The 21,931-nt window shown below is 42.4% G+C and overlaps 1 protein-coding gene across 1 annotated transcript in view; it reads left to right on the top strand.

The window, feature by feature from the left end:
- DNAH8 (dynein axonemal heavy chain 8) overlaps positions 1 to 21,299 on the top strand; it is a 338,863-nt gene extending 317,564 nt beyond the window's left edge. The window contains exons 89-92 of the mRNA XM_064360442.1: positions 2,045 to 2,197; positions 2,278 to 2,467; positions 17,140 to 17,261; positions 21,012 to 21,299. Of these exons, the coding sequence (XP_064216512.1) occupies positions 2,045 to 2,197; positions 2,278 to 2,467; positions 17,140 to 17,261; positions 21,012 to 21,299 (753 nt within the window). The remainder of the gene's footprint in view (positions 1 to 2,044; positions 2,198 to 2,277; positions 2,468 to 17,139; positions 17,262 to 21,011) is intronic.
- Positions 21,300 to 21,931: the final 632 nt, after the last annotated feature.

Genomic DNA, 21,931 nt, shown 5'->3' with positions numbered 1-21,931 from the left:
TATTTCAGCAGAAACTGAGCATCAGGGATGTAATTAAACGTATTCCTATATGGGAAAGAGTTTGTACTAAGAAACATCTAAAACTTGCTGTTCCAAAATCACTTACTTTTTAGTGCCTTATTTTATAGAAGAGATCTGCTCTTGAATGTGTGGCTGTAAAGTGAATTTTGTAAATCAAAATATAATTATACCATTGACTTCTATAGTAAAAATGAAGCTACATTATTGTAGAAAAAACTACCTGGCCCCAGAAACATAATGAAAATGCTATACAAGACTATAGTAAGTCTTAAATTTTATTAATAAAAAGACAATTTTAGGCTGGAGCAATAATTATACTCAAAATCAGGATTAGAATTACATTTTCTAGGGTTTAAGATTTTCCTAAGCATGTCTCTATCTCAAGTAAAGTTTTCCTTTTAAAACTCTAAACAGGTCAAGGGGATTTGTTTGAAACTGTTAATATACTAGAGATACCTGGGCTATTGAATTGATATTGTAGTCAATACCTGCGCTTTATTTTCTACTCATGGGATTGTGAAAGTATTTCTATAATTTTCCTTTTCCCTAAGAGTGAATTTCCACTTTTGAGATGGATTGATTTAAAGGGAATTATATATATATATATATATATATATATATATATATATATATGTCATTACATATATATGTGTGTGTGCGCGCGCGTGTGTGTGTATAAATATAATATATATATGTTATTCAGCCACTGGAGGTTGAAGGACTTGGGATGCAGCTGAGAACGAGGCACTAGAAACTGCAAAAATGTAGGCTCTAGAACCAAGCATTCGGGAGAGTATCTGAAGGTTGCTACAGACTGGTTTAGGGACCTCCACTGGCACATTTGATTGTGATTTTAATATAATTTCTCCCACCTGCATAGGTAGTCCTATTCAGGCCGCTTATTTTATATCTGAGCTCAGTGTTATATCTCCTTCCTTTTTGCGTTTTCCCTCTTCCTCTCTTGCTGACTAGAAACAACCCAATTGCAGTAAACAGAGGTGTCCCTTGCTGGAAGGAAACTTCTGCACCACGCTAGAGGCCTGTTCTATAAAAGGAGGATGGTTCAGATGACTCTGAAGCCCATCTGTCTCTAACATTCCAGGCCTTACGAGGGGGCAGTGGGTGTCTCTGGCAGAGAACCCTGCAGTTCCTGGCCTCCTGTGATCCTTTGGGTGGATACCTCACTTGAAGTTCTCTCCCACTCCACATGTCCCATCCTCTTCCTTCAATTCTGGCATCTCTTTGATTGTGGCTAGCAGAAAGTTCAAATCCCTTTATGAGTTCCTGCCAGTATTTGTAGTCAATCTTTTCTTGGGCATATGTCACCAAGTTGAAATGCGTATATGGTATTGGCTTGTTTTCCAGTAATCGTCGTATTTTATTGTTCCCACAACCAGAGGCTTTTGTATTGATCTCTTCAAAATGGTCAATAAGTGCTACATCAAAAGGAAAAAATGACGGGTATTTAACTGGCTTTTCCACAAAATCAAATATTCTCATTGATTAGATTAGGAACTCTCTCTTTAGCCATCATAGCTAAGGCAACAATGATCTTTGAAAACTATAGCTAATCCTATTTATTGGTAACTGCTCCGTGAAGATTTTTGCTATATTAACTTTCTGTGACATTTCTATTAACTCTGCAAGCATAATGAAGAAAAAATTCCACTATATTCCTATGAAGGTTAAATTGCAAAAAGAATATTTAACTGACACCCATTACTTAATCATGTGAAAGGGAAAAAAGGTACAATTTTATTTCAGCTCTTTGAAGTACATTTTCAGTTATCAGCTGAGTACAATCAGTAGGAAATAAAAATCACTTTAGTTGAACAGTAGTTTTTGAAACCCAGGAAATGGGAAATTTAATGGCAAGTTTGGTTCTGCAAGAGATATTTTAGAGTTCATTTGGGTTGGTAGAGATACATCCAGAGAAAGAGAAAAAATTGAGAAAGAAGAGGTCATTGGAAGAGAAATGGCAGATGATAAAATCTCCTTCATCACATTGTTTACTTTGTTTTAGGTGAAATCTCGTTTGATAAAGATGGGACATCTTAATTCAATGAACATATTTCTTAGACAAGAAATTGACAGAATGCAAAGAGTCATTTCAATACTCCGCAGTAGCCTGAGTGATCTAAAATTGGCCATTGAAGGAACAATCATTATGAGTGAGGTGAGCTGTTATTACATCAGTAGGCATTTTCTTCTTTGTTGATGTTTCTTATTCATGTGTTTTTACTTTTTCTTCTCCAGAACCTGAGAGATGCTCTGGACAACATGTATGATGCTCGTATACCTCAGCTCTGGAAAAGAGTGTCTTGGGATTCCTCCACACTGGGCTTCTGGTTCACTGAGCTTTTGGAAAGAAATGCTCAGTTTTCTGCGTGGATATTTGAAGGAAGACCTAATGTGTTTTGGATGACTGGTTTCTTTAATCCCCAAGGTATGTGCTCATAGGCGCTTCGGCACACTTGGAATTTGTGTGTTGTTGGATAGTAGCATTGTGTGATAGATGTATATGATATAAAATAACATGAAAGCATAGCTTGCTGGGTGCTGCACACAGCCTTCCACAGGGAAAAGAACACAAGTAATTCTTCTGCATTTGTTTTACAGATTCAATCTGAAACTCTTCCTATCAGTTCTTTCAATGTGGTGGCAAAACCTTTCCTTTTTATTTTCACCAACTTCAGCAAACCATCATTCTGGAGTTAGGACACATGAAAGAGTAAAAACAAGTTTCTCTCTAACTTATAGCTTTTAAATGTTTGTGAAATGTCAAAAATGAAGCACCAAAAGGGCAAAAATTGTTCCCAGGGTTCAGAAAACTAGACTGATTTCAAAAATGACTGTGACAAAAGTATTCGGAGAATGTCAGGGGGTCTTCCCCACACCCACTCAGTTTTCTGGTTTTCTTTTTCATTTTTCCTGAAAGAGTGCTTTATAATTCCACTTCCTTTATTCCTTCCTTCTAGAAATGTTTACTGAGAAAGTTAATGGCTTGATGTCATCGAGTTTGTAAGGTTCAGAAACATGACACCTTTTTTGTCTTACTAAAATATGGATAGATTTACTTCAAGTAATTCTTGGTGAAAATGAAGAAATATTGAATTCCTTATGGTTCAGCAGCTTATGGCTACATTTGTAATAAAATTTTAGAGACATTCACACTTACAGATTTAGGATGAATTATTGCTTCTTGTAGCAATATGGATGCATCTCATAAAATAATGTTGGGCAAAGGAAACCAAACAGAAAACATTTGATGAGGTATGGTTCCATTTATACAGAGAGTAAGAATAGGCACAATGGCTCTATAGTGTTCAAAGTCAGGATAATGACTATAGAAGGAGGGCAGTGATTAGAAAAAGGCACAAAGGGCCTGGGGCGGTGGCTCATGCCTGTAATCCCAGCACTTTGGGAGGCCAAGGTGGGCAAATTGCTAAGCCCAAGAGTTTAAGACCAGCCCAGACAACATGGTGAAAACTTATTTCTACAAAAATCAAAATTAGCTGGGTGTGGTGGCATGTACCTGCAGTCCCAGCTACTTGGGAGGCTGTGGTGGGAGGATCACCTGATCATGGGAGATCAAGGTTGCAGTGAACCGTGATCATGCCACTGCACTCCAGCCTAGGCAACAGAATGAGACTCTATCTAAAAAAAAAAGAGAGAGAGAGACAGACAGACAGACAGACACAGGGGACTTCTGGGGCCCAGGAATGTTTCATTTCTTGCTCTGGATACTGGTTATGTGGCTGCATTGCCTTGGTGAAAATTCCTTGAGTTTGCTCTATATTGATGATTTGTTCAGGGTTTTTTTTTTTGTATAAAGCATACTTTGATCAATATTATACATGAAAAATATGCATTTAATTATCCTCTGTGTATGTACATTCATTCACTTTATGCATTTTCCAATACCTTAAAAATATTTAAATTTGTAACACTAACCATGGTGATTTCTATGAACATATCAAATTATACATAATATTTTATAAAGCTGTAACTTTAAAATTGTAAAGGGCAGCCCCCAGATTTCACTTATCTATTTTTCTCCCAGAATTTCCATTGAACTGGGGTAGGAATATTTTTTTATTATGGTTCTCAGATTTTGTGTGTCTACTTATGAGTCTCTTTCCTCCGTATGAGCCTCAATTTGAGTAAGTTGTCACCAGGTTATTTCTGGCTGGGGAGCCTGAAGAAATAGCATTTAACTTAATAAGGGTTGTTTGACCACCTTCCATTTGCCAGCCCCTCTGCTAGGTACTTTCAGTAGAGAGAGATTTGAGACCTGGTTCCTGCCCTAAAGGAGCCTATAATCTGGTTGGTAAAGACAGACACATCAGCAACCTTAATGTAATGTGATAAGTGCCCCACTGTATGAGAACTAAGTACCACGGTAGCCCAGAGGAGAGAGATAAATTCTGCCAAGAGCTTCACACAGGAAGCAGTGAGTAGGGTTTGCAGAAGCAAGGATGCCAAAAAAAGAGCAGGGGCTTTCCAGGCAGAGGTCTGAGCAAAAACAAGGCTTGTTCAGGGGAACAGGGAGACCAGTGTGGCCAGGGCTCAGGAGCAGGGCTGAGGGTAGTGGAGAGTGAGGCTGTAGTATGAAAAGTCTTCCAGGGCCTCAGGGATTGGGGCTGTATATCAGAAGGTAATCCCCAGAGAAGGCAAATGAAAGACTGGAATATGGAGGCCCAGTGCAATGAGATTCTTGCTAGGTTCAGGGAAGAGGGCCTGGGACCTTAACCACGTGCTGAGGAGGGAACAGATTTGATGGAGTGATTAAATAGGATTCCCTGAGAAAGCAAGGAGAACAATGTAGGCTGAAGGCAAGGTACAAGACGGAGCGTTCGAAGAGGGAGAAGAGGAACAGGTAGGGCAGAGAGGCAGGGAGCACTGGAAAGGTGTGTTGGAAGACTTGGAGTTGGGAGAGGTGTAAGGACCAATGATTTTCAAAAGTGTGAGGTTATTGAGTGTATTTTTGATATTTAGAAACCAAGGGAGTGGGGTTGGTTCATCCCTGGCTTTCCATAGACACGAACGCACATAATTTTTTTCAGTGATATTTTTTCTTTTTCATTCAAAATGTAACTTAAAAAAGCAAAGCGTTAATATGAACTAATCTTTAATTGTTAATATTTGTTAAAAATGTTACAAACCAGAACAATACTTAAAGAAATACAAATGTAGATTCGCACGGTATGGTTAGGCTCTATGTCTCCACCCAAAACTCATCTCAAATTGCAATCCTGGTGGTTTTCCCTATGCTGCTTTCATGATAGTGAGTGAGTTCTCACGAGATCTGATGGTTTAATAGTGTTTGGCAGTTCCTCCTTCACTCTCTCTCTCCTGCCTCCATGTAAGATGTGCCTGCTTCCCCTTCTGCCATGATTATAAGTTTCTTGAGGCATCCCCAGCCATGCAGAACTGAGTCAATTTAAACCTCTTTCCATCATAAACCACCCAGTTTCAGGTATGTCTTTATAGCAGTGTGAAAAGGGATTAATACATCACATTTTAGTTAATGCCTTACTTCCCTTCATTTGTTAATATTACTAATCTTTTTTCTTCAGTTCTGCTTTCAAGTTAGATTTTGATTCTTTCTCTCAGGTCTCTCCATGTCTTGGAAAGCCCTAACTTATTCACACATCCTACCCTTTACACACAAGCACACACATACCATTATCCATGACTGCTTTCTGTTAGTTGCACAAAAGACTGGAAGTCAACTCTTCCTACGTGCTTATCACTTCTCTGCTCTCTTTCGTTCTCTTGACATGAGAACAGAAAATTACTTTCTGTTCCACCTCACTTGGCCAAATCTGGCAAATAAAGATTACAGCAACTCCATACATGTTCCCAGGCAGTGTGCAAACAGATAGAATGTCTTTTCCAACTGGAAGCCTTGCTGGACACTATGTGACATCAGCAATTGATTTCCCAACATGAATGTATCTCCTGGGTTTTATGTTCTTTTACCCAGTCCTCCCTAATGAAATAATTTCTTCCTTTGGTTCAGAACATTTAAGTAAATGGCTTAAAAAAAAACCAAAAAAACCCTTACACATTTAAGTAAAACACAATGCAGTTTGCATAAAGGCCATAGTTTGATCACAAACATATTTACAGTAATCAAAATCTCCTGGACCAGAAAGACTATAGAACACCTGCAAAGGTTTTATTCATGTATGACTGCTAAAGTTTATAATTTTATAATGTAATGTGGCATCTGATACCGTTTAGTGTGTGTCCTTCATTGTCCCTCTGGTGGCTGCTCCACAGCCCTAAGTGACTTTGAGGTCCGTGCTACCTCAAGGACAAGTGACATGCTTCGTTTGCCCCTGGTCAGCACCCGAGCTTCTGCTGTTTGTAGCACTGCTGTTTGCCTTATGGGTGGCCTGATATTTTGTCTGTCATATTTGAAGAGGCTGAGTCAGCCACCGTGGAGCTCACCTGGCATTTTCAGCACCCCTCACAATCATTTCTGTAACAATTGATGAGCTCAAGCCTGTGGCAATTAGATTGGATGATTAGAATAGTCAAACTCTCTATATCTGTGACCCTGTGACAGTTTTTTTCAATGTGCAGCTTTTTTCTGTGTGTGGATTTGTCTCTCAGTGGGTTCTTCAGGCCAGGGGAATCTTTGTCCTTCACTGAGTTTTCCTAGCAGTTGTCAGTGGACATCTTCCCATGTTATTTAAAATCGTTTTTCTCAGGGGTCACAAAGGACGGCCTTGGTCTCTTTTTCTCATAGGTGTCCCTTTTCAGTGCATCACGTAACATGATTTAGATTCTGGTGCATGAGCTTGCAGGTGTGTGCACATGTCTGTGCTGTGTGTGGGGATGTGTTTAAACTCAAAGAATATGAGTTGGCAATAAGCCAGACTTCAAGCCAAGGTATTGACTGCCTTTCAGAACATCTTAATTGATAGCGATGCTTTGCCATTTGATGTTACGTATGACTCACAGGGGCTGCCAATGAAATGGACGCAGAGGCTGAGTGTGTTCCCCAGGTCTCACACCTCTGTAATGGATTGAACCATGCAGTCTTGTTATTTTCCGAATTTTCAGCTTGATCTGGAGCTTGATGCCATTTAGATGCCAAACTGTGCCCACTTTTTTCTGTTATTTTTTCTCAGTGTCTTGACAAGCCATGACAGTCTGTTGTGGCAGATGTCCATGACAATTTCTTCCATAATGCAAATCAAGATTTTTCAGTTAGAGGCAATTTTGCTGGATCAAAGAGATGGATCATTTTTGTCTTGTTATCTTGCATTTCTGTAAAAATAATCTACAACCTCTTGCCTGTGTGTGTGTTTTCAGGGAAACATCATCAACTAGCTACAATATCTGAATGGTTGTCTTCAAGAGTTATAAAAGCCTGCTGTTTGTGGAGCTGGAAAATTTTGCCAAGGACTAATGGAACTTTAGGATTGGAAGGGACTGGGGGATAGCTTCTAATCTAGTAGTGAGTCTAAGCATGTCTCAGTGCTGCTGTTTGATGAATGAGAGCTACCCTTAACATCTTGGGAAATCTAGTTGAGTGGACCTCAAGGTCTTAAACTTCAACGTGAGTGATAGCACTAACCTGCCCTGTCTCCAAATCACAGAACTATAGAAATGCCTCTGAGTGAATAACAACCTGTCCTCCTTGACTTTTTGTGTAAGCGGCTTTTGTGCACTGGCCTTAGACACAATCACATCTCTTGTAATTCCAGTCTCTGAATGTGTTTACCTGGCTTACCAACCACTCAGTTCCTTATAATCTGGCCAGGATCCATCACTGTACTGAAACTGCTCTCTCCACAGCCCTCATATCTAAAAACCTCCCTGATGATACCATTACCCTTGACTAGAGCTAGAATACCGATTCTGGCAACTCTCATGCCTTGGTTTCCATCCATGCCCCTCCTTGGATCTCTTCCTACCCCTCAGAGCTCACTTTGTGTGCTCTTCTCGGCAAGTTCTGTCCTTGGTCTCCACCCCCTTGTTGATGACCTCAGCCTATGACTGACTCAACCAGTGTCCCACTGTGGCATGCTCATTCCTCACTTGCAGCTGCCAAGGTAGGAATTTCATCCTCCTGTGAATGTCACCAGAGCTATGATCTGCCCATCTTCTTCCCAAGCCATCCTTGCCAGGATTGTGCTGAATGTGCTTGTGTACCATCCTTCAGGTCACCTGGACTCTTGTGAGTGGTCTCTTCACGTCAAACAGTGTGAAAGAGGGAAACCAGGACAGCATGGTGTCGTGGAAGGCAAGGAGAGGGAGAGTAGTAAGTAAGTAGTGGCAGGTGCTCCAAGAGAGCAAGTATGGTCAAAAATGGCCAGATGAATTTTCAATAAGACCACTGGCAGAAGTCTCAGTGGAATAGGTAGAGAGGTGCAGGAGTCTGATTTTGGGGTGCGTGAGTGAAATGAGGAAATGGGGATGGGGTGAGTATGGATAACATGGATAATTCCCTCAAAACATTTGGCTGTGAAGGGGACAAGCAAGTTGGCGGAGTAGGTATAAGAATAAAGTGTTTTCTTTCTTTCTCTTTTAGTGATAGGAGAGGCTTGAACTTGTTCAAATACTGGTGGGAAGGAGAAAGAAAGATAGAAAGAGGATTGGGGGAGGGATGGAGGGAGGGAGAGAGAGCCCAACAATCTGAGGGAGGAGGTAAAAGAGGCAGGAGTGGGTGGACACAGCACTCACAAGTGGAGAGAAGTGCTCTAGGCAGGCGACACCTTGCATGTTGTAACAAGAGTAATAAGGAAGGAAGGGGCATAGATGCTCATGGTGATGGAGCATAGGTAGGCTTGCTGGCAGGAAGTTAAGGGCATTCCCATCTGATGCTTTCTACTTTCTGTCTGAAGAAGGAGGCGAGGTCCTCTTGAGAGCAAGAAGGTGTTGGTGGAGAGATTTTAAAAGAGTGGCAGAAGTTTGAGAAAGAGGGCCGATGAGGGGGACAGGGAGTGGCTTTGAGAATTCTGTTGAGGCTCTCGATGGTGAACTGTGCTAATGGTGGCTGTGTGACGATTTCTGGTTTTATTCAGCAGCCTGGTATAGATGTGAGAGAGGGGACATTTGGATTCATCTGGGATTGCAGTTTTGCCAGGTGAAAAGGATGGATCTGAACTAAACTGGGAAGGAAGTGAAGTAAAGGGGTGGGGTTGAGGAGAAGGTCATAAAAAATGATGAGGCCAAGGGTCTGAGAGGTCAGAATGCTGAATGGGGTACTGGAGAGACCCAGGTATTGTCAGAGTGCTTAATGGGTGGGAGCAGCTGTGTATATGGCAAGGACAGTGAGAGGAGGGGCATGTTGCCAGAGGCTGTGGTTGTCAATGCAGCAGAAATTCCCATAAAGTGTGGACGTACAGTTGGGAAGGCCAGGTCTTTAAGGTTGAGCCAGGGCAGCCTGGTGGAAGGTGGAAAGAATGTCCTGTGAAAAGGTGGAAAATCTGAGAGTTTGTTAACAGAGGGAACAGTGGAAAGGTTTGGAAGAGAGAGGAGAAGTGGGAGATTGGTTAAAGGGAAAGGAAGAATAAACTAGCTTAAGGAAAAGGTAGTTCAGTGCAGGGAATTACATTTTTAAATGTGGGACATGGTGGGTTTAGCTGATCCCAACCTTGCTAAGACAGGTAGTCCCAACTCTCCCATTTATACTGAAATTTTGTGGGTTTTTTTTTACTTTAGGTTCTGGGGTACATGTGCAGATAATGCAGGATTGTTGCATAGGTACATACATGGCAAGGTGGTTTGCTGCCTTCATCCTCTCATCACCTGTATCTGGTATTTCTCCCTTCATTATCCCTCCCCACCCTCCCCACCCCTGCTGCCCCTCCTCTAGCTGCCCCCTACTGACCACAGCATGTGATGCTTCCCTCCCTGTGTCCACGTGTTCTAATTGTTCAACACCTGCCTATGAGTGGTAACACAGTGTTTGGTTTTCTGTTCTTGTGTCAGTTTGCTGAGAATGATGGTTTCCAGATTCATCCATGTCCCCATGAAGGACACAAACTCATCGTTTTTTATGGCTGTGTAGTATTCCATGGTGTATATGTGCCACATTTTCTTTATCCAGTCTATCGATGATGGACATTTGGGTTGGTTCCAGGTCTTTGCTATTGTAAACAGTGCTGCAATGAACATAATTGTGCATGTCCTTGCCTATGCCTATGTCCTGAATGGTATTACCTAGGGTTTTCTTCTAGGGTTTTTATGGTGTTAGGTGTTATGTTTAAGTCTTTAATCCATCTGGAGTTAATTTTAGTGTAAAGTGTCAGGAAGGGGTCCAGTTTCTGCTTTTTGCACATGGCTAGCCAGTTTTCCCAACACCATTTATTAAACAGGGAATCATTTCCCCATTGCTTGTTTTTGTCAGGTTTGTTTAAGATCAGATGGTTGTAGATGTGTGGTGTTGCTTCTGAGGCCTCTGTTCTGTTCCATTGGTCTATGTCTCTGTTTTGGTACCAGTACCATGGTGTTTTGATTACTGTGGCTTGTATGGTTTGAAGTCAGGCAGCATGATGCTTCCAGCTTTGTTCTTTTTGCTTAGGACTGTTTTGGCTGTGCGGGCTCTCTTTTGGTTCCATATGAAATTTGAAGTGGTTTTTTTCCAGTTCTGTGAAGAAGGTCATTGGTAGCTTGATGGGGATTGTATCGAATCTATAAATCACTTTGGGCAGTATGACCATTTTCATGATGTTGATTCTTCCCAACCATGAGCATGGGATGTTTTCCATCTGTTTGTGTCCTCTCTTATTTCCTTGAGCAGTGCTTTGTAGTTTTCCTTAAAGAGATCCTTTACATCCTTTGTTAGTTGTATACTGAAGTTTTACTGGGGCCAATTATGTCCTAGATTAGAGTCATTTCAGAGAAGGTGTGTGTCTCAAGGGGCACTGGAAAGAGTCAGTTTGTATTATGACAGTCTTCTTAATATTGTGCTTGTACTCTTCCCACTTGTCAAACTTGTTCTTAAAACAACTGTGGATCAGTGATTGTCACTGTCAATGATTTGTCTGCAGAGCTCTTTACAGAGAAGTGGTTCTCACACCTGCCTCCACAGTAACATCACCTGGGGAGCTTTTAACGCATGCTACTGCCTGGGGCCCCAGAACAAGTATATCAGAATCTCTGGGGACAAGCCCTCTAGAGTCCACACAATCAAATTTCTTTTTTCTTTATTTTACTTTAAGTTCCGGGGTTCATGTGCAGAACATGAAGGTTTGTTACATAGGTATACGTGTGCCATGGTGGTTTGCTGCATCTGTCATCTAGGTTTTAAGCCGTGCAGGCATCAGCTATTTGTCCTAATGCTCTCCCTCCCCTCGCCCTCCCAACCCCCTGATAGGCCCTGGTGTGTGTTCACCTTCCTGTGTCCATGTGTTCTCATTGTTCAACTCCCACTTGTGAGTGAGAACATGTGGTGTTTGGTTTTCTATTCCTGTGTTAGTTTGCTGAGGATAATGGCTTCCAGCTTCATCCATGTCCCTGCAGAGGACACGATCTCATTCCTTTTTATGACTGCTTAGCATTCCCTGGTGTATATGTACCACATTTTCTTTTTCCAGTCTGTCATTGATGGACATTTGGGTTGGTTCCATGTCTTTGCTTGCAGTAAACATACATGTGCGTGTGTCTTTATAGCAGAGTGATTAATATTCCTTTGGGTACATACCTAGTAATGGGATTGCTGGGTCAAATGGTATTTCTGGTTCTACATCCTTGAGGAAGTGCCACACTGTCCTTCACAATGGCTATGGAGAAATAGCCATTATTACACTTTTGGTAGCAATAAATTTTCTTAAAAGCTCCCTTGGTCATTCTAATGAGTGAAGAACCTTGACCTTGGACCTTTGCTACCCAGTATGTGGTCCACCAGCCAGCAGCAACAGTATCACCTGGGAGCTTGATTGAAATGCAGAATCTCAGGCTCCACCCTTGACCTACCCACTGAATCCGAATGTGCACTTTTAGTACATCCCCCTCCCCAGGTGATTCCCATGAACATGAAGGTCTGAGAAGCCCTGCCTTAAAATGAAGCTGGTACCTGGGTTCCACCTCCAGAGATTCTGACTTTATTATCTGAGCTGTGTGACTTGGGAATTGGGAATTTTAGACGATTCCTGGTTGTCTCTGATTTTCAGCAGTTTAAGGTCCCTGCCTTACAGCAAAGAACCAGGAAAGGTGCTTGTTGCATTTTTATTCAACTGGGTTGACCAACCCTATCTTCGCTTAATGATTTCTGACCTTTGGTTTAATTTACCAATGAACTACATTTGCTTCTCATTTGGGGGAAAAACTGCCTGTCGTAAACTCGTGGCAGGAACATCATTTCTCCTCATCTTCAAAGATGCTACTGGCAAGCTTAGTAACTGATTAGACAGGAAATACTGCGCAGCCTAAGGCCTATTGCATAAGGACCAGTTCATTTATTAAAGAAAAGAAAACGTTGCTTATTTTTAGTATAAATCATTGCAGAATACCAAACAACTCCTTATAAATTTGAGAAGAGCAATCTTCCTGATGAGCTATTTCTTTCTTCTTTTCTAAGAACTTGTACGAAATGATATTTAAAGCACCCTTCAGCTTTCCTTAAGCCAACTGATTGCACAAGTCAAACAACAGCCATGAGTGTGTCGAACTGTTGGATTTCTACTATTATAGGAATGAACACAGAACAAGTGTTACTTTAGACCTGAGTTTCTAAAGTATAGTCCTAGCTTAAAAGGGAATTTTTAGAAAGAAAGAAAAGAAAACAGGAAACTATTGTATTGGGAGGAAGCCAGAGGGGAGATGAGAAAACAATTTGGATTTTGTGTGTAGGAGGTAGTGGGGGGTAGTTGTCTATAACTTTCATTAAGTGCTTTTCTTCTCTTTTTAAAGTAGACTGCAGGCTTTGGGTTGAAAAACCCCAGGGGCGTGGGGGCCAGAAACCTGACGCTGCTACCTTTTTATCTGCCTTCACAGTACTGTCCTCTTCCCCCAGCTCCTCTCTGACCCCATGGACCAGGCCTCAGACCTTTCAGCTAACTGCTTCCCATGAGCCACTACTCTGATATCAGCCTATAACTGAGGGAGCTGGGGGTCCAGGCTTGGTGACCAACCCTTCTCAGCCCACTCAATCAGAGTGTTTCCTACCTGCAGGCAGGAGGAGGCAATACCCTGTCTGCTACCATCAGCCCCTTCCAGAGCCCACCTGCCTGCCCCACCCTGCCTAGCCGGGCCCTGCCCAGTTCAGCCATACCCAGCCTTGTCCCATGCCATCCATGGGCTGGCATGGCTGCACTCATCTTCTCTGGTAAGCATAGACTCAAGAAACCTCTGGGGTCTTATTTTCTGGTCGTGTGATCCCAGAGACACACACGTTCCCCTTGGGTGTCTGAACAGAAGGGCATGGGAGGGAGGGCCACACCCCTGCAGTCCTGCTCTGCTGATGTAGTGGGCAGCTGCCAACCCCCACGCCACCCTGCACTGTGGACTCCGAAATCGGCAGAGTAAGCATTTTATAAATTGTATTTTAGATGCGTGTTTTAAACTTGTGATTTTTTAAAAAGGAACAAGCTTGACAAATGTTTTAAGAATTCATTATGCTTTACCGGCTTGAGGGGGAAGAATTTTTTTAAGCATCTGACTTAGACCACGTGTAACTCAGATGTTTAAATAATCAACTTGCCTATTTTCATGAGGGTGGTTTAATCTCATGAAGAATAGAGGTTACTATTGTTGAAGACTTTCGCCAACGTTTTGTTTCTCCCTTTGGAGTCAAACATATGAATCATTTTTTTTCACCACTGATGATTAAAATTTGGTTTAGGAATTATTAAAACTAAATTGTGCCAAAAAAAAAGTAGTGATTTCAAGCTCTTATAAAGAAAAATGTATCAATAGTCTTTAAAAATTATAGAGGCTTCAAAAAACCATTTTTTCATTCCATTAGACTTGTTATCAGTCTACAAGAAAGATGGCCATTCATTTTTTTAAACTCAGTAATGAACAACTCATTGGATTTTCTACCCTTTGCATGCCACAAGGATCATGCTCTCTTTAAGAAGCAGAAACAAAACCATCAAGACTTGAAAAATATGTATCTTCTCTATGTTCTCTGAACATGGGAATGGCCCATTAACGTTTCCAATCCTCCACTCTCAGGCTGCAAATATATTTAACGTTTTCCTTTCCTAATAGTACAAGGTAACATAATTATATTCTAGAGTCCACCTCCTGGCATTCCTAAGCATTAGGAGGTTTATGGTTGAAGTCAGCTGGCCAACATCATTCCCATTAGGGAGTGCCTCTCCCCATTAGAGAGAAGATAAGAAATAGTCTCTCCTTATTCACACTAGAGATTTTCAGAGCTCTGATGATGGCTGAAGTCTTTGAAGTAGATGTGCCACATAAGCTAGAATCCATCTCTATTCTTCTCTGGCACCTATGACATTGTCTTGAGTGCCACAAGGAGTGAGGTCAAATTTGCAGTTTAGCTGGAACTTTAAATGTTATAGAAAAATTCAATTATTCAACTTGTGCAAATGAATGGTTAAGACCAGGATTCATGCCTTGTATATTATGACCTTGTAGATTCATAGATCAGTAATGAATCTTAAAGTATCATAAAATAGGGCTGATTTAATTCCAAGTTCACATAACCCTACTAGGATATACAGTGTTTAATACATGGATGCATACTTAAATTAAATGGTGAAAATGATATTTTCATGGAGTGCCTTAGAATGGAGAATTGGTTTTACTATTTTGGCCATATATACCATTGACTGAAAAACACACAAAATGTTTTACTGCTAAAGTATGGGAGCCTCGATGTTTAAAATGGAAGTTGCCTGGCACAGTGGCTCACGTCTGTAATCCCAGCTACTCAAGAGGCTGAGGCGGGAGGATCACTTGAGCCCAAGAGTTTGAGACTAGCCTCAGTAACATAGCAAGACCCTGTCTCTAAAATAATTTAAAAAAGGAAGTCAACGTAATCGCATGCTGATCCAATCCCCTCAAGTGACTCCACATATAGCACAGGCATTGACCAGCAATTGCTGCCAGGCAAACTTCTACTACATTTCCTGCCTCCTGTGCTTAACATTTGGTATCATAACACCAGTCTTTCCTACTAGGCACTCTCGGCTTCATGAAATGATAGCTTTTTAGGAATCTTCTATGAAAGTCCTTCACTCAGCTGCTTTGGTTGGTTGGTCGACTCTTCTTTTGGGTTAATGCAAAAGCCCTTCTTTGCCACCTCAAATTCTATTTTAGGGGGCGCTCTGAGTAAGCTTTTCAAGATGCAAATACAGCCAAACCATGTGAACTTTTATTTGAGTTTTCAGTGGCTTCTGTCTATCTACAGAATCAAGTCCAAACTCTGACCCTGAAAAATCACTCCTCTGTCTTTGTTCTAACCTTATCTGCTGTCACCACCTCCACCCTCTCCCAGCCATGCGTGTAGGTGCATGTGCTGTTCCTTACCTGGAATTGCCCCATCTGGCAAACTCCTATATAGCTCTCAAGAGTCACCTTCGAAGTCATTTTCTCAATTGCGCTTTCCCTGAGTTGATTCCTGAGTAGTTAACGTTGTTCGCGCCTTTGTTCATAATGGCAATGTTGTGTCAATGTCCAGCATCCCTCCACATTCCCTCTAGACTTAGCTTCTTATTTCCGTTGCCAGGCTGGAGTGCAGTGGCACGATCTCCACTCACTGCAACCTCTGCCTCCCGGGTTCAAGTGATTCTCCTGCCTCAGCTTCTTGAGTGGCTGGGACTACAGGTGCCTGCCACAATGCTCAGCTAATTTTTGTATTTTTAGTAGAGATGGGGGGGTTTCAACATGTTCGCCAGGATGATCTCGATCTCTTGACCTTGTGATGTGCCCACCTCAGCCTCCCAGTGTGCTGGGATTACAGGCATGAGCCATCACACCCAGTCACTGAGCTTCTTGAATGTGGGGCCCATGGAAGGCTTCTTCATCTTTGTGGTCATCCCACAGGGTGCAGGACTTGGTATATGGTGGCCACTTCAGCAAGATTTGAGAGATGAATGAAAGCATGACCATATGAGTGCCTCTCCAAGTGTCTCATTTAATAATGGGGAGAACTTGACTCTCAGTAAAGCCAGGGTAGGACCTGTTCTTTCTTTCCAACTCCAAGAGATCTCAACTCAGTGCTTATAATTATGCCTTGCAACTCTCCCCTCCCCCGACTCCCATTCAAACCCAGTAAAATGTTATTACCTTTGTGTTGTTTTGTGCATACGTTGGTATGTGCTGGTTTGGTTCTCCGAACTCACTAATCTGCAGGAACATGCACATTCCAAAATTTTTCTCACTGGAGAACTTTATGATTTTTAATATTTACAGGAAGGTCAAAATAAAATATGTAGGTCACAAATATGTTTTCTTAAGGTTTTGAAGTCCATTTTGAAGTTTAGGGTACTTTTTTCTAACATCGATTGTTACTCTCCAAGAAAGGCTTATCTTATTGAATTGAATGGCATGGTTTGCAAGTATTAGCTTTAAAGAAAAGCAACAATGTACGGAACTGCAGATTGTCTTAAAATCACTGTATTATGCACATTAAAACATGTAGCTTTTTTCCCCAGGGTGATTGCTTTGTCTGGTCGAATTGAAAGTCAGGTTTTCTATTTTGGCATTGTGCCTTATTTCTCTAGACTAAATGAAATTGTTCCATTATAGCAAATAGAAGCTTGTTAATGGTTTGATTCAAGTCTAATTGGAACGCTGTTCTCAGAATATTTCACCATTCCGATCTTATTCCTGGATATTGTATTTTCAAATAGATACTATGAGCTAGAACTGGGTTAAAAGCCTTTAAGACTTGAGCAGCTGAAATCCCAGAGAGTTTCAAACCAAGGCCCAGCCTGAAGCATAAAGGGTGCTGCTTTCCTGCTGTCAGCAGCCGAGAAAGATTTAGCTCATTGCAGGTCCCCACAGAAATGAAACAAACGAAATGCTGAGAGAAATGTCTCCCCTGGGGTTTGGCCTCAACTCCTTTTGAGATGGGCCTGTAGTTTGGAGATTGATAAGCAAATAACACTTAACATTGCTTCCTCCTTGTTTTTAAAGTGGATTGCAACAAGGTGTCAACATCTCCTTTTTTTCTTTAAGGCTTCCTCACAGCAATGAGGCAAGAAGTGACCCGTGCCCACAAAGGCTGGGCACTGGACACTGTGACCATCCACAATGAAGTTCTGCGACAGACCAAGGAGGAGATCACATCACCCCCTGGGGTAGGCATTACTGGACAATATCAGGGACCATTCTGGAGCCAGAGCTGAAGTTTCAAGTTCTGCTTAAAACTGAGCTATGAGTGCCTTGGTTAGGTCCATTTGCTTTGCAGCGAGGATTCCCTCCGTTATAACCAGGAGACCTTAGTGCCAAAGCCCAGATAAATGACAAGGTCTAACAAGCTCTTGCAACTACTCAAACCACATTTCCACAACATTACAAGTTATACTCGTGCTTGCTAAAAAGGCTTTTTGGCCAGGTGTGGTGGCTCATGCCTATAATCCTAGCACCTTGGGAGACTGAGGCAGGAGGATCACTTGAGTCGAGGAGTTCAAGATCAGTCTAGACAACACAGGGAGATCCTGTCTCTACCAAAAAAAATATTAGCCAGTACTGGTGGCATGCATCTGTAGTCCCACCTACTTGGGAGACTGAGGTGGGACGATTGCTTGAGCCCAGGAGGTTGAGGCTGCAGTAAGTAGTAATCACACCACCAGACTCCAGCCTGGGTGACAAAGTGAGACTCTGTCTCAATAAATGAATGAATGAATGAATAAATAAGTAAATAAATAAGGCTTTTTCTACACATCTCCGAGCAGTGCTGAGGGCAGCAGAGACGAAGGGGACTAGCAGGCTGGAGCCGAGGGACAGTTCCAGGGGTGTCCCCTTCAAGCTTCAAGTGGAAAGGCACCTGGCTGGGGGAAGAGCCCCCACTGCCTGGACACTGATCTGCTCAATGAATGTGGGCAAATTCTGTGGCTTTTTTGAGCCCTAATGTCTTTATCTGCAAAATGAGCATAATAATTCAACCTTATTAAAGGTAGTTGTGGCCAGGCATTGTGGCTCACACCTGTAATCCCAGCACTTTGGGAGGCTGAGGCTGAGTGATCACTTGAGGTCAGGAGTTCCAGACCAGCCTGGCCAACATGGTGAAAGCCCGTCTCTACTAAAAATACAAAAATTAGCCAGGTGTGGTGGTGCCTGCCTATAATCCCAGCTACTCGGGATGCTGAGGTGAGAGGATTGCTTGAACTCAGGAGGTGTAGGTTGCAGTGAACGGAGATCCTGCCACTGCATTCCAGCCTGGGTGACAGAGAGAGAGACTCTGCCTCAAATACATAAATAAACAAACAAATAAATAGTTTAAAAAGGGAGTTGTGAGGATTTAAATGTGATCATTTACACGTGGTGCTGGACCCCACGTAGACTCTCAATAAATCATCTCTCTTTCCCTTTCTCTGATTTTCATTCCCTCATTTGCCAAGTAAGGGGGCTATACCAGATGATTTCCAAGTTCTAGCCAAGTTCCCTGTCACCTCATAACGAGGGCCGCCTTTCCTTCAGTTTCCCATATTGTCTTCCTCATTCCTGGCTGAGGCCTCACCAGAAGCACCTTAACCTCCAGATTCCTACCAACAATCTCTTCAAGGCAATTTCAAAATTCCTCCAGCCTCTCTCCATTATGTAACATCAGAATCCCTTCCACGTCTTTAGGCATTTGTGACCGCAGCATCCTGCTCCCTGGAATCAAAATCCGTGTTCCGTTCCAAAGGCTGTCATAACAAAGTAGCATTACCCTGGGTGGCTAAAAACAACAGAGGTCTATTCTCTCACTGCTTAGGAGGCCAGAAGTCAAATCAGGGTAGGGCTGGATTCTACTGGAGGCCCCAAGGCAGAATCTTGTTCTAAGCCTCTCTCCTGGCTGCTGGTGGTTACTGAGGATCTTTGGCTTTCCTTCATTCCAATCTCCACCTCCATTCTCACATTCGTCTCTATAGGTGTATATATATATTTATATATATATCTGTGTCCTCTCCTCTTCTTATAAAGTTACCAGTCACATGGGATTTAGAACCTACCTTAATTCACTATGTCCTTACCTAAACAATGTGTGCAAAGTCCCTATTTCCAAATAATTACATTCCAAGGTTCCGGGTGGACATGAATTTTTGGGTGGCACTATTCTATCTACCATACCTTCTCACTGACTTTTTAAGGTTCAGAGGCTGAACGCATCCTGGAGAGGGATATAATTTACCATACGATGGCTTTTAAGTGGCTCCATTATTCATGTAGTTCATTGTCACCCACTGAGTTAATGATGGTAACCATATGTCCTGATTTTCTGAGACTGCCCATGGTTTTACTGCCTCAGTTTTGGGTTCCAAAAAAATATTGTCCTTACACTGTTAGCCCACACCGGAGGGATTCCAGAAAACACTCTAAGAGAATCTCACTGTCTTTTTTTCTAATGAACATTTAGTTCCCCTGATCCGAACCTGGAAATGGAAACATGGTCACCATCTTCTACATTTAACTATTTGGTGAGCTGGCATGATTGTTGGAGCCTCCCCTGTGATTCTTCTTCAGCCTCTCTTTTTTTAGTGAATACATGTTCTGTGGCTACCCACTGCCTACTGGATCCAGTTTAAACTTTTCAGCTTAGCACCCAGATCCTTCCACAGTCAAGCCCTATCTTATTTTACAACCATTGAGTCCTCTGATAAAGGAGATACTGGAGCTTTTCCAGCTGCCCTGCCTTTCTTTGTAGTGTTATTCCTGCTTGTGATACCTATGCTCTCTCCTCTTTCCAAACAGAGCCCCCTGCTTCAAGGCCATCAAGGCCCATCTGCAAAATTAGCATGATAATTCAACCTTACTAAAGGTAGTTGTGGCCAGGCACAGTGGCTCATGCCTGTAATCTCAGCACTTTGGGAGGATTACTTGAGGTCAGGAGTTCGAAACCAGCCTGGCCAACATGGTGAAACCCATCTCTACTAAAAATGCAAAAATTAGCTGGATGTTGTGGCAGGCACCTATAATCCATGCTATTTGGGAGGCTTAGGTGGGAAGATTGGTTGAACTCGGCAGGCGGAGGTTGCAGTGAACTGAGATCCCGCCACTGCACTCCAGCCTAGGTGACAGAGCAAGACTCCGTCTCAAATAAGGCCATCCCTTCTACAGAGGCCCCTAAGCAGTCCAGCCACAGAGACCTTGCCTCAGAAGTCACTGCCCTCACCCTCAGAACAGTTCACCGGGCACTCCCAGTAACAAGTGTATTCAATTCATAACTTTAAAAAATTTTTCTGCACCTTTGCATCTTATCTTCCCGATTTAATGGTGAGGACCCCCAGGGCAGGGCCTATTGTATGAGGGAGACACTGGGGAGGGTGGCCAGATGCTGGCTGCTAAGCAGCACTCCCCACCCATGCCCCTGCCATACTTACCCTGGCTCTACCATGCCTGGCCTCTGGGGGCGCTCTGACTCTCCTACTAGCTGGGCCTGGCTGTGAAAACCTCACTTCATCCGTGACTGAGATGAAGTAGAGACACAGGTTGACTTGACCAGTGGCAGGCTGAGATCCCACATGACACCAGCTCCAGATCCTGTTCCATGGTCCCACCTTCCACCAACTCAATCCAGACCTCTCAGAGACTTTCACCTCCCTGTAGAGGTGATTTGGTGCTGCTGGCTAAGTCTGTTGCTTAGGCACGCCACCCTCACACTTAAATAACTAATAACACACAGGAACATTTCTATAGCACTCATAGCCTCAACACAGGCTGCAGGAGAAAACTGGGTTCAGTATTTCACTAATGCAATGTGCCCAGTGGTGCTTTCTCCCTCTGGTAGTGTTTTAAGACTGGTGTGTGTTTTATTTCCAAACTGACAGCCTTTATTACACTCATACCCATTTTGTAGCACCTAGTTTAAAAAATAAATCCTCTTACCTTATGCTTGACCCTTCCAGGAAGGCGTGTATATTTATGGGCTGTACATGGATGGAGCAGCCTGGGACAGACGGAATGCGAAGCTCACGGAATCCACCCCCAAGGTGCTCTTCACACAGTTACCTGTGCTGCACATCTTTGCCATTAACTCCACGGCACCCAAGGACCCCAAGCTGTATGTATGTCCTATTTACAAGAAACCCAGGCGAACTGACTTGACCTTCATCACTGTGGTATATTTGCGAACAGTGTTGTCCCCGGATCACTGGATCCTGAGAGGAGTGGCCCTTTTGTGTGACATCAAGTAAGTTCAGTTCCATCTGCTGAGGGCAGCAGAAGCCACGTGGACAGCCTGTGCTATTGAGGGACTCAGTGATGTGTGTGTCTTTTCTTCCCAATAATTGCTTAGTTACTCCTTCTAAATTAAAAAGTTGATGTTCTAAACTTGCTAGTGTGTGTGTTTTCCTTACATATCAATATTCAAAAAGATGACTCTAAACGAATGCTTTTTATTCCAGGAAACCGTATTTCATTATAATTACTTTTTAAAGATAAAACCCTGTCTGAATGTTACAACACTTTGGAAGCTTTGAATTTTAAAAATCTGAGTGTTGATATGTTTCATCCTAAAAAGAGCCTAGTAGTTGACAACTTTTCCCTCAAGTAGGTACCAATTTCCCTTGAATAAAATCTAGCCATGTCTATGTTTGTGCTAATGTGTTATCTTTTGTTCTTTTGAGTTTAGTATTCTCTCTGTGTTTCTGAAATGGAAGCTGAAGAGATCCAGCCAGTATGCCTCAGTAGTACAGCTGTTGAGTATGACGTGCTTAAGACAGAAAATCACTGGGATGGCTTTTCTTGTGATTTATTTTAATTTTATTTTATCTTGTTTTATTTTAATTTTTACTGCTTTTAAGGCCCAGAGAACTTAAACTCTCCT

This window comes from Aotus nancymaae, unplaced genomic scaffold (genome assembly GCF_030222135.1).
Source record: "Aotus nancymaae isolate 86718 unplaced genomic scaffold, 86718_ANA_hifiasm-v0.15.2.pri h1tg000040l, whole genome shotgun sequence".
NCBI lineage: Eukaryota > Metazoa > Chordata > Mammalia > Primates > Aotidae > Aotus > Aotus nancymaae.
The sequence above is the reverse complement of the archived record's forward strand: the minus strand, read 5'-3'. Positions and strand labels throughout refer to the sequence as shown.